Source organism: Eleutherodactylus coqui, chromosome 5, assembly GCF_035609145.1.
Source record: "Eleutherodactylus coqui strain aEleCoq1 chromosome 5, aEleCoq1.hap1, whole genome shotgun sequence".
Lineage (NCBI taxonomy): Eukaryota > Metazoa > Chordata > Amphibia > Anura > Eleutherodactylidae > Eleutherodactylus > Eleutherodactylus coqui.
Genome location: NC_089841.1, coordinates 215,149,418 through 215,162,835, shown reverse-complemented (window position 1 = coordinate 215,162,835; position 13,418 = coordinate 215,149,418). Strand labels below are relative to the sequence as shown.

The following is a 13,418-nucleotide window of genomic DNA, read 5'->3' as shown; positions in this document are numbered from 1 at the left end:
TGTGCCTGCCGCGTATATGTTCTTTTATTTGCGCTGCTGGTGTATGTGCGCACTATATATTCGCCCGTGTGAACGGCTGAATTGGAAACCAATGCTTGACATGGGTACCGAATATGCGCCTGGGTGTGAAAACGCGTCGTATATGCGTTCGTGGGAATGAAGCCTTAAAAGTAGAAGCTAAGTGAATGAGATGTAACAAATCACCTAAAGGTCTTATTCACACAAGCTTTTTTACGCGGCTATTTAGCTGCGTAAAAACGTTTGCCAAGACTCGCTTCCATGTGAAGCATTGGATTCCAATGCATTCATTCACATGGGTGATTTTCAGGCACAAGAAAAAATTGCAGCATCAAAATGTCAGATCACTGACTGTTTACGATCGCTTAGTTTTCATGCTGCGACAAACGATAGGTCATAACCTATCTTTAGATGAAAAACGCAGGAAGTTCCCATAGACTCCTATGGGAGCTGAAAAAAAGGGATGGGGAGGGAGTTTACCTGCATCCGGCTTGGAAAAGAAGACAGCTGGCTGTATTTCAGCTAATAGAAGCCATTCGGCTGATCGAGGCAATTCCGTGCTGGAGCGTATTTTTCATGCGATACGCCTGTGTGAATGGACGAGAAAACGCAAATTAATTTCAGGACTCGATTGCGGCTAATACTGTGATTTTCGGCCCCATTATAGTCAATGGGGTCTGCCCGGCACTGCTCTGTTCCATCCAGAGACAAAAATGTTTAGCCATGGGAATTCCCCTTTGCTACTCCCCGAGCGGAACGCAGATGTGAAAGTCCACTCAGGGCTTCTTCAGACGGGCACATGTGCTAATATACTCGCTGCTACACAGCATTATAACTAGAGATGAGCGAGCGTACTCGTTAAGGCAAATAACTCGAGAGAGTATCGCCATTTTCGAGTACATGCCTGCTTGCCCGAAAAGATTCGGGGGTCGGCATGGAGGGGTGTGGGGGTGGGGGGGGGGGGGGTGGCGGGGGAGATCTCTCTCTCTCCCCCCGCCACCCCCTGCTCACTCTCGCCGGCCCCCAAATCTTTTCGGACGAGCAGGCATGTACTCGGAAATGGCGATACTCTCTCGAGAAATTTGCCTTACGATCGCTCATCTCTAGTTATAACACATGTACCTGTCAAAAAACGTACTTTTTTGCCAGTTAGCTCTCCGCGCTAGGGCGCGCAAGCAAAATAGTAAAAGCAAAGTAAAAAAAACAAGCAAGTAAAAAAACTGCAGGCAAGAAAAACGTCCTTGAAAACAAAACAGTTGAACTCAATGTTTTTGTTTTGTCACGTTTTGCTGGCGTGATTTTCACGCCTGCAAAACGATCCGAAATCACGGCCATGTGTTTAAGCCCTCAATCATACTGCTTCAGTCTATTGCTGTATTATCGGAAGCCTAGTGACATCAGTGCTGGGCTATGAAAAAGTCATAGATAAATCTGCAGTTACAATGTGTAGTAAAAAGCTATTTTTCATATTTCCGGAACGTCCAATCTGCCACCTTCTTCTAGTTCACATCGGTGCCCTTTCTAAGTTGTTGAATGCAAAAGAGCTAAAATAGATGCGACCAACTCACGGAAAAAAAGCTTCAGCTTTAATTATCATTTAATGTCCTAAGTGGTTTCACTTCCAGATACTCCACATAGCAATTATAGGTATAATACTGAATTTGTACCAACGTGTACTTAGTCATCTCGAGAATAGAAATAATGAAAGAGTAAAAGTTACAATTACCAGCCAGAGTCTCAGTTGTAAATATACATGTAAGCTTGGTGCACCAGAGACAGATGATACGCTCACATAAGCATACATGTATAATGCTTTCAAACGAGCCCATAACATTATGCTTACATTCGTCTTTTATCATGTTGGTAACCCTAGTAGTCAAATGTAATGGCGGAGGTCGTGCGACCACTTTGTGCAAATCTGTATTATTGGTAATTTGACACTGTAATTAGAGATGAGCGAGTATACTCGCTAAGGCACATTACTTGAGCGAGTAGTGCCTTAGCCGAGTATCTCCCCGCTCATCTCAAAAGATTCGGGGGTCGGCGGGGAGCGGCGGGGAGGAACGGAGGGGAGATCTCTCTCTCCCTCTCTCCCCGCCGCTCCCCGCCGCAACTCACCTGTCACCCGCGCCGGCCCCCGAATCTTTAGAGACGAGCGGGGAGATACTCGGCTAAGGCACTACTCGCTCGAGTAATGTGCCTTAGCGAGTATACTCGCTCATCTCTAATTGTGATGTTTTTGATGTATTATTTGACAGGGCTCAGACAGAAGAACGTGTTTGTGCACGTGAAACTCACGCGACAAAGCGAAGACATTGACTTCAATGTGTTCGTTTTCACGAGCGCGTTTCTCATGCACAATCCCTGCGCGCACGCAAAAATAGGACCTGCCCTATCTTTGTGTGTTTTATGCAGAAAGCTGCCACAGGTTAATAAAAGCAGGGAAAAGGGTATGATACTGCGAACAACGCAGAGAATAGGAGACAGATGGCCTTCCAGGGAAATGTAGTAACACGTATGTGCGTGTGAACTGGCATTTCAAGTGCAAAAAACACATTTCTATGCGCGGACACGCGCTTATCAGCTGAATTATGGCCGTCTCCACACCTTGTTCACACACAAATACACTCCATTGCGGCGAGCATATTTGCACATACTGTCATCTGTGGAAGCCCTCAGGTCTGTTCCAGACAAGCATATTGTAACACAGCTGTGGTATGGATCTGTAATGCGGACGTGTTGCAGATGACGTTACAACCGTATGTCATCAGTCTTTGCTTCCATATTGGTTTTATTTTCCATTGGGCAAATACTGATCCTTATTTGCCAAATATAAGAAACCAAGGCACTTATAAAGTAAAACACGAACCAAATACAGAACTAAAATATGCTAGTCTGAAAGCAGCCTTAGGCCTCATTCCCACAAGCGTGTTAGCGCAGCTAAGTTACAAGTGCAAAAAATCGCGACTTTTAGAACCAGTGGATTCCTATGGAAATGTTCAGATGAAAGAATTTTAGGCGTGCAATAAAATTGAGCCTAAAATAATAAGCCAAGCATGACTGAAATCCCGCAACTAAAATTCCCTGCTGCGTGAAAAGATAGGACCTGACCTATCTTTGGTGCGCGATGTTCAGGAGTGTCCATACACTCCTAAGGGAGCTGGATATCAAGGGAGGGAGATTAGGTAAGCATTTCGATTGTTTAGTTTAAACTTCTAAACAACATGACTGGGAGAGGAAGAGAGATAAGAGGGGAGGGAGTGCTGCCGCGCCGCCAAACACAGCACATTTTAAATGTCCCGCTTTAAGCTCCTATTAGTCCACACGGGTATGAGGGGACTCCCCGGGGGTTCCCTTTATCGTCCCTCTTCCCAGCGGAGACTAACAGGAGTTAACAGCGGGACATTTTAAACTTGCTCTGCTTCTGTCCCGCTGTGGAGAACGAGGAATTCCCTGTAGCAGGGAGAGAAGGAATTCCCCTGCAGGAGAGAATAAGGAAATCCCCATAGTGGGGAACAAAGGGGACCAGGGCTATGAGGCTTCCCCAAAAGCGGGGAGAGAAAAAGTGCGGAGTTAGATAGAACTGCCCTCTAGCCTCTCTCTGCTTGCTATGAGGGAATCCCTGGGATAACCCCTCTAGCCCCCCCCCCCCTCTGTCTCTCCCTATTACAGGGGGATTCCCCCATATCAGGAAGAGAAAGAATTCCTATGCAGGGTAAAATAAGGAAATCCCCAGTAGCGGGATATTTCCTTACTTTTCCCTGCAGGGGAACCTCTCTCTCCCTGCAGCAGGGATATCCCTCCAGCCCTGCTGAGATGAAGGGGGTCCCCAGCAATGAAGGAAAGCCCTTATTATGTGTTCCTACTATTAATCATGCAATATGTAGTGGTAAATGCTTGCGGCCTCCACAGACTGTCTATACTATGTTGCACGGTACTAGTTCTAGTACTTTAGATTCAGTTAGGGCTTCTTTATATGGCCGTAGGCGGAATTGCGCACGCATTTGCGCAGTGGATAAGGTAGCTTTGTGCGCATATTGGCGCATAGTACTGTACTTTTTGCGCAAAACACCCCTGCCCTGATTTAAAAGACTATTTAGCCTAATGAGGTCCAGATGTGTTCTGTTTTTCACAGAATTGTGCAATGTATTGCCCTTTTGAGCACACATTAATGCACCTCCCATACACTTCTATGGGGGCCTTTGCTGTGCAATACACAGAACAATAGAGCAGGGCCTATATTGTGCACCTGCATAAAATTCATGCGCAAAACACATCCATGAGAATGAACCCATTGACATCAACGGGTTCTATTCTCTGTGCATTGTGCTGGCAAATTTTGCGCACGCAAGTACATTCATCTGAAGGAGCCCTTAACTGCGGAATGCAAAAGTGTTCTGCCCGTGTGAAAGGTCCCTTACCTGAGAACTGTAGCAGAACTATTGACCTCTTAGCCCCTTACTGGTCTTGTCCATATAACTTAGTCAAACATAAACTGGGCTTTGCACATTGTAACCTGTCACTGTAGATGTCTCATCAGGCATTAGCAGGGGACATGCAGCTTACTGCTCTGTACCTTCCAGGTCAGGATATTAGGAAAGAGATAATCCCTTTTTGTTCTGTGTTTTGATGGAAAAAATTGCATTGTATGCAGCATTCTGTTTCTCGCCAAATATGAGGGAATGTCCAACAGAGACTCCAACACAGATGTGAACAGAACTCCCTTCATCCTCTTCTTTCCTATTTACTTAGGTCAGCAATACGAGGGAGCTCTAGACACAAAGCACATCCGTTAGCTCTTAAAGTGTCTGAGTCATACAAACAGAATGCATATAAATAATGTACCTGGACAGGCTGAACGTGCTACTGCTAAACTGTGTGGGATTGTATCATGGGCTTTATTACAATAGTTAACATGGTTGGCTTGAGTACAATGGGGATTGGTTCCTTTTAGTCCTTCGCACCTTAACCTTGCTTCCTACCTTCGACTTCATTGCAATATATTGTAAAACGCATAAGCTTGTCTTTATGAGCTCTATAATACATACAGAATTGTTGTACATCAGAGAGAATACAGCCATTGAATCATGATACCAATTGTAAGTAGCATTTCTTTCCTTTTACAGGCCATTATGTTTCAGTGGATATAACTCGTGGAATGCACGGACAGAAGGCTGTTCTCCTCAGTCCCGACCTCCAGCCTGATGAATGGAGCTGCCTTAGACTGGTTTATCAAATTACTGGACTGAAGTTTTCGCTCAATCCCAGTATGTTAAGTGTTTTTGTGAGGCCTGAAGGAGAGAGCTTTGATTACCTTCTATGGTCAAGCCAGGAACAGTCAGATGGCTGGTTAATAGGAAGTGTAGACTTAAGAAATTCAACCAAAAAGTACAAGGTAAACAATTATTATATATTGTCATTATTTTACAACCTTTTGTGGGAGAAATGTGTATATGTATATATGAGCTCGAAAGTTGACTCCTATCTATTAGAGATGAGCGAGCGTACTCGCTAAGGCAAACTACTCGAGCGAGTAGTGCCTTATGTGAGTACCTGCCCGCTCGTCTCTAAAGATTCGGGTGCCGGTGGGGGAGAGCAGTGAGTTGTGGGAGTGAGCAGGCGGGAGCGGGGGGAAGAGAGTGAGAGAGAGATCTCCCCCCCCATTCCTCCCCGCTCTCCCCTGCCCCCCCCCCCCCCCCCCCCCCCGCCGGCACCCGAATCTTTTGAGATGAGCGGACAGGTACTCACATAGGGCACTACCCGCTCGAGTAGTTTGCCTTAGCGAGTACTCTCGCTCATCTCTACTATCTATGGAGCCACATCAGTCTATAAGAAAATTCAAAGCAATAGAGAACAGCAGCTCCGGGGGATTCAGATTTCCTATTGCTGCTCTTCAAGGGTCATTAATACAATACAAATGCTGTTTGTGGCCACTGCATTGTGTGAACAGGAAAGGTAAGGAACGCGTTGCAATGTGCAAACGGCTATCATAGCAGCCCCTTTTCTTTCTATGTTCACAAAATACCCGTACTGACGGCTCTTGGGAGAATAACACTAACGGTGGGCTTCACACTCTGCGTGTCTGCTGGGGGCTTTCTGCAGCGGAAAACCCACAGCAAATATGCTGGAAATCCGCAGTGGCCAAATCCGCTCCTATATGATGCTGATTTGGCCATGGATTGTCTTGCAGGCCATCCACAAATCTTAGCCGTTGTATTTTAAGGGTTGAATTCCGCAGCAGCAATCCACAGCATAAATAGACATGCTGCAAATACTCAAAAAGTTGGGAGACTGTATAGAATATAAAGGGAAGTGAGGAGAACAGTTGTTGGAGTTTGGGGAGAGGAATGTTGTCCAATTCTTGTCTGATGTAGGATTCTAGCTGCTCAACACTTACATAACTTAGTAACATAGTATGTAAGGCCGAATGAAGACAATATCCATCTAGTCCAGCCTGTCTATCCTCCTGTGTTGTTGATCCAGAGGGTCCCAGGTCCCTCCCACTGTTCTTTACAGCTCCGATGCGCTTCCCGAAGTCCTCAGCTGCTCATACAACATCACTTTCTGGTTATGGGATTCATAAATCCCACCTCTCAGAAGTGATGGCTGTGATTGGTTCTTCAACCGCTGCTCAGCCAATCAATGCAGCGCTAGATGAACCAATGTGATGTCTGTGATTGGTTCATCCAGCACTGCATGCATTGGCTGAGCAGCGGTCAAAGAACCAATCACAACCATCACTTCCTGGAGGTGGGATTCATAAATCCTGTAACCAGAAAGTGATGTATGAGTAGCTGAGGACTGCTGTAACATTAGCAAACCTCTAGAGAGCAGCAGGGAAAACCTGGACCGAGCCTGTTAGGTAATGTATTCTTTCTTTTTTTAAATGTAGTGTAATTAAGGCTTATTTTCAGAATTTGGCTTCTATTTCAAGCCTCTTCAAAAATTAGGCATGGGCTTATTTTTGGGGGTAGGTCTTATTTTGGGGGAAACAGGTTAGTTCTAAAACCTCTATATACTTCTCAGCAATGATAGCACATTTCAAGATGTGTAAACTGCCCATGCCATAGGCACTAATGCACCCCTATACTATCAGAAATGCAGGCTTTTGAACTGTAAGCTGATAACAAGCTGGACGGTCCCTCTCTACTTCAGTCCGTAGGACACGGTGTTTGTGGTATCCAGAAATCATTTCAAATTTTGATTAATCTGAACACAGAACAGATTACCATTTTGCCTCAGTCCCTTTTAAAGGAGCTTTGGCCCAGAGAAGACATTGGTGTTTCTTGGTTGTGTTGATATATGACTTCCTCTTTGCATCATACAGCTTTAGCTTGCATTTATGGATTGCATGGTGAACTGAGTTCACAGACAATGATTTCTGGAGGTTTCTTGAACCCATTCAGTGATTTACATTTCAGAATCATGCCTGTTTGAATGTAGTGCCGCCTGAGGGCCCGTAGACCTCAAGCATCTAATATTTACCATCAGTCTTGTGCCTTGTGCAGATGAATTTCTCCAGATTCTCTGAATCTTTTGATGATATTATGTACTGTAGACGGTGGGATATTCAAAGTCCTCGCAATTTTATGTCGAGGAACATTTTTCTGAAATTGTTCCACAATTTTAGGCACAGTTTTTCACAGATTAGTGACCTCTGACTATCTTTGCTTCTGAAAGACTCTGCCTCTCTAACATGCTCTTTTTATACACAGTCATGTAATTTAGAAAATTGACCCTCCAGCAGTATTTATTAATACTACATACTTTTCCAGCCTTTTGTTAAGCCTGCCCAAACTTTTCTGAGATGTGTTGCTGCCATCAGTTTCTAAATGAGTTAATTTTTCTAAATGAAATAGAAACATGTCTCACTTCCACCTTCCCCTATGTGTTCTATTGTGAATAAGAGATTTTTATATAAGATTTTTAAATCATTACATTCCTTTTTTTTCCTAACATTTATTGCTGTTTGTAATGGGAGGGGGCGGGACGGGGGCAGAGCCTTGCTCTGCAACGCCCCACCCCCTCCAATTACAAACACCCGGAGGAGAGGAGAAGAGAGGCAGAGAGCTGGTAAGGGGGAGGGAAGGGGGAAGACAGCTCAGATGGAAGCACACAGTCAACTGTAATCAATGTTTTTACATAAAGAAACTGTTTGATAGAATGCCTGTAGAATTGCATCCATAGAAAACAACATTAGCACTACTGCTCTTTTCATCTTTGGAGAATCACTACCATATTCAGAGCAAAGCATGCTGTCACTTATTTTCTTTGCACTCTTTTGTAGATTATGCTGGAAGGAATTCTTGGAGCTGATGAAAAAAGTAGCATAGCAATTCATGAGTTAAAAATGACCACTGGATATTGCATTGGTAAGTTTTAAATGGTAACGTATATGGCTGGAGACACTTGGCATTTTAAATTGTTGCAAGAGATGTTATTGTCTTTGTTGAAACGCCATATATAATTGTATTTTTCTTCTTGCTTATTTCATTGGGACCCGTATACACTAACCGTGAGACATAAATCTTGTACAAATTTGCAGGGTTTGATAGTAAAATAAACAGAAAAAAAGTCTCAAAAAAGCGACGAAAGAGTCTAATAGTGTATTACTAAAGTGTAGTAGCACTAAAAGGTCTAGTTAAATGTACAATACAGAACAATGGCTTGCTCAATAATTGAACATGCTGGTAGGAGTTAGATGCATATGGAGTAGAATATAACACATAACTTCAGATCAGATTTTTTTAAACATCTTTGTGGGTTCAGTTTCACACATGAAGGAGATTCGTGAAAACTGTCTAATAGTAAAAGGTGTCTTATTGCTCTTAGCAACCAATCACAGTGCAGCTTTTATTTCTTTTAGTGCTCATAAGGCATACTTAACGGTGTCCTAACCACATGTTTATATGGGCAGCATAGTGGCTCAGTGGTTAACATTGCTGACAACATCTGCATGGGGTTTAACCCTTTGCAATCCAATTTTGGATTCAGGGTTTCCTAGGGGGCTTTCTCTTTCTGCCATTATACAATGGCACCATCTGCTGGCTAGAGCCAGTACTGTGGTATGGGACATGCTGGAGAGGCCCCCGACAACAGAGCGGCCAGTAATAAACAGTAAGAATACCCTGACGGACGTCTTCCAACATTAAAGCTGTTCAGCCTTCATTCAGAATGTCTTCAGATGTCAGACAGTGGATTGGAAAGGGTTAAATGTTCTCCCTGTGTTTGTATGTGTTTCCTCCCTCACTCCAAAAATATGGAGGTTTGGGTGGTTTCACACTTGCATTCGGGACTCCACTTTCCTGCTCCATTCGGGGAGCAGAAAAGGGGAATCCCCATGGCCAAACAGTTCCATCTCAGGATGGAACCAAATACTGCCGAAAAGACCCTATTGACTATAATGGGGTCCGTTTAATTTTTGCTCAGGTGCCCTAATTTTGGAGCCGGATCTGCGATGGAACCTCCGGTAGCAGATGTGAAACGGGCCTTAATTGGCTTCCTATGAAATTGCAGCCTAGTGGGTGTTGAGCACTCCTATGATAACCACTGACTTCACTAGTCCACTGTCCCATTGAAGTAAATGGAACAATGCTGCAGTATTCAGTACGGCTGCTCCTGGATGTACAGAGTACAGGTGTACAGAGTATATAAAGAATGAAGAAGCTACGAACCCTTCAAACTGCTGATTGCCAGAGATGCCAAGAGCCAGAGCTTCACAGACATAATATGAATGGCCTATCCTAAAGATACACTATCAATATTGTAATCTTGGGAAATCCCTTTAAATTACATAATATTAAGAATCCTGCATTTTTTTCTCTTCATGTGCATAAAGTAAAAGAAAATTAAAAATGCCTACCAATAGAAGTTACAACTGATATTTCCTCTACAGTGGCACAACTACAGAAAGAACGTTAAAGATGGCTATATATATAATAAATTACATGTTTGCCAGACAGACTCTGCAGTTCTTGCCACAAAGAAAAACAAATGATCTGTTTGTCTGGTTACTCAGCTAAAGGATCATTGTGTTTTGTCCAAAGTTCCATGGAGTAAGTGTCTTCTATCACGATTATCATGTGATTAAGTGATATGTATCTGATTATCTGCCTTTATGTTGCAGAATGTGATTTTGAGGGAGACCATCTCTGTGGTTACGTGAACAGCTGGAACCCAAATGTAAATTGGTTTGTTGGAGGAGGCAACATCAGAACTTCACAGGCTGTCATGCCGAATGACCACACACTAGGCAATGAGATTGGTAAGTGAGTTAATTTACAATGTCGTGGGGATACATCAATGTCTGATGCAGACAATAATTATCAGTGCAAAGTAAGATGTTCTTCAAGAATCCTGAAGATCCACATGCTAATCATGCTTGAAAATGTACAATAATACCCTCATAGTAACATAATATGCTAGGCTGGAAAAAGACATATAGCCATCCAGTTCAGCCGATTATCACCCAATGTTGATCCAGAGGAAAGCCAAAATGTCAGAAGCCAATTTTCCTCATTTATGGGAAAAAATTCCTTCCTGAGGCCAAGTCTGGCAATCAGAATAATCCCTGGATCACCAACGCTTCTGATGTAATCAGTGACTAATAATGTAATATTGTAGTGCTCAAGAAAGGCGTCCTGGTCCCTCTTAAACTCTTCTATTGAGTTCACCATCACCACATCATCAGGCAGAGAGTTCTATAGCCTCACTGCTCATACAGTAAAGAACCCTCTTATATTTCGATGTAGAAGCTTTTTTTCCTCTTGATGTAGAGGACGCCCCCTTGTTATAACCACAGTCTTGGGTATTAATTGGAGAGATTATCTCAAGACTAGGGCAACGGGATAAATGTATGTTCTCATAAATCTTTTAATTTTTCTTCATATACCCACTCCAACATATGTATCATACTATCTCGTCAATAAATTAGTCCCACTTTTTAATTGAAGATGCACCACCTTTCAGAACTTCTCCTTTTTTTACACTCTTAGGACACTACATGTATGTTGACTCTGCCTATGCCAAGCAGTACCAAGAAGTGGCACAGTTGGTGTCTCCTTTAATTATTAATCCCATATCTGGTTGCCTTTCCTTCTATTATCGTATTCATCGTGAAAGTAGCAACATTTTTATGGTCTATACAAGAGACTCACATGGGTCCTATGAGGAAATCTGGAAAATGGATGATGTGAGACAAGGAGAGTGGAACCTGGCTGAGGTTGATTTGAATGCATTATTCCCAGTAGAGGTAAGACAAGTTTGATATAATATTGTTTTAAAAATAATCATTATGATGTAGTCCTTTTATCTTTTTTCATTTTTCTTAATGTATCTTTTTAATTCGTGAGAGGACATGAGCATATTATCCCATGATTGCTCATATAAGACACTACAATATTAGGCCTACTAAGTCTACAAAGGCACACCTGGGGGCCTTCATTAGACCCTGACCGCCATGACAATCTATCGATAGTCTGAGATCTGGGTGGGTATGGGGAGACAGAAGGAGACCCCTCCCTCCGTCTAACTGCTTAGATGACACTGATGCTATTGTTTGTGCCATCTTTATGGTTCAGCACCCAGGATTAGTATTATCTCTGATCCCTGCCCATTGCAGCAGGATGTAAGTTGTGTGTTAGAGCTGACATTTGCGGCTAATGGTGTAGGCTCAGCTCCAGCTAAGCGTGTTCTTCACCACACCATACATATACATCAGGCTGCAGAAAGAGTGCCGTATATATAAAAATATATGTTGGAAATGGACTAAAGGAAGGGATTACAATATGATTTCTTAAAATAAAATGTTTCAATATTTCAGATCGTCTTTGAAGTTGCGTTCAATAGCATCCAAGCAGGATATATTGCTGTAGATGATATTTCATTTTCTACTGAACACTGCAGTGAGGAAAGAGGTATGAGCTACTTATGTCTATTAGTCTGCCAATACAGCTATGGTTGCATTGTCTCTCTTCATAGATATAGATTACTTTGTGCATGTTTTCCATCCCCAAAAATGTGTTTCATTAGAAAGTCATGGTTATCTAGCCCAAATATGTGCTAAATCTTCAGAATAAATTCCTGGCAGTGAAGACACAGCTTTCCATGTAAGTAATGAGTATAGGAGTACCAAATTAACCCTTCTACATAAACCTGTAGGTATTACTGGTGTAATAGAGACAGAAACTTTTGCTCCCTTATTAACCCCTTCAGAAAACATACAGTAAAACTCGTTAATGAAATTCAGTCAGCAAGCTCCCTTATTATCCATTTTCTCATCCTCGGTAGCACATGTTAATAAATCATTACTTCAAGTACAGCAGAATACCGGTAATCCCATGCCAGTGTGAGCCTACATACCCCACAATTACAGTGTAGGCAATAGAAAAGTAGCCCACCTTCAATCCTGGCACCCCACTCTTTGGAGGAGGTTGTAGCCCCTTGCCTCTTGTTGTCTTTTGTGCAGTGTTCTGGCTTTATTTGACCCTGCTATTTAGTCCCTATGTGCTAATCATGTCAGAAAGATGGTGTTTTCCCTGCAACAGTCAATAGTGATCGTAGAAGGCTATGTGCAAAGCAGATTAATTAAGGAAACACAACAGACCTACAATGACAAGTCCACAGGTACAACACCACCTGCTAAACAGATAAGAAATGGCACCAAACTGGGTCTGTTGCAAACATGAAGAAACTGAGGTCTCCATCAAGCTGCATGTCTGAAGACATCCATGGCATTCAGCAGAAGATTGCAAATAGCCCTCGGAAATCAATTCATAGAATCATAGCATGGTAGAGTTGGAAGGGACCTCCAGGGTCATCGGGTCCAACCCCCTGCTCAGTGCAGGATTCACTAAATCATCCCAGACAGATGTCTGTCCAGCCTTTGTTTAAACACTTTCATTGAAGGAGAACTCACCACCTCCCGTGGCAACCTGATCCACACATTGATCACCCTCACTATCAGAAAGTTTTTTCAAATATCTAATTTGTGTCTTCCTCCCTTTCAGTTTCATCCCATTGCTTCTAGTCTTTCCTTGTGCAGATGAGAATAGCGCTGATCCCTCTGCACTGTGACAACCCTTCAGATTTTTGTAGACAGCTATTAAGTCCCTCAGCCTTCTTTATGCAAGCTAAACATTCCCAGATCCTTTAACCGTTCCTCATAGGACATGATTTGTAGACCGCTCACCATCTTGGTAACTCTTCTGTGAACTTGCTCCAATCTGTCTTTTTTGAAGTGCAGTGCCCAGAACTGGACACAGTATTCCAGATGAGGTCTGACTAAGGAAGAGTATAGGGGGATAATTACCTCATGTGATCTAGACTCTATGCTTCCCTTAATACATCCCAGAATTGTGTTTGCCTTTTTGGCTGCTGCATCACATTGTTGATTCATGTTC

General features: G+C 43.0%; 1 protein-coding gene across 3 annotated transcripts in view; it reads left to right on the top strand.

Moving 5' to 3' along the window:
* The window catches only part of MAMDC2 (MAM domain containing 2), an 82,416-nt gene that overhangs the window by 36,539 nt on the left and 32,459 nt on the right, over nucleotides 1–13,418 (top strand). For all 3 annotated transcript variants that reach the window (XM_066604186.1, XM_066604187.1, XM_066604188.1), the window contains exons 3-7: nucleotides 5,145–5,413; nucleotides 8,306–8,390; nucleotides 10,145–10,282; nucleotides 11,013–11,269; nucleotides 11,840–11,933. In XM_066604186.1, the coding sequence (XP_066460283.1) occupies nucleotides 5,145–5,413; nucleotides 8,306–8,390; nucleotides 10,145–10,282; nucleotides 11,013–11,269; nucleotides 11,840–11,933 (843 nt within the window). The remainder of the gene's footprint in view (nucleotides 1–5,144; nucleotides 5,414–8,305; nucleotides 8,391–10,144; nucleotides 10,283–11,012; nucleotides 11,270–11,839; nucleotides 11,934–13,418) is intronic.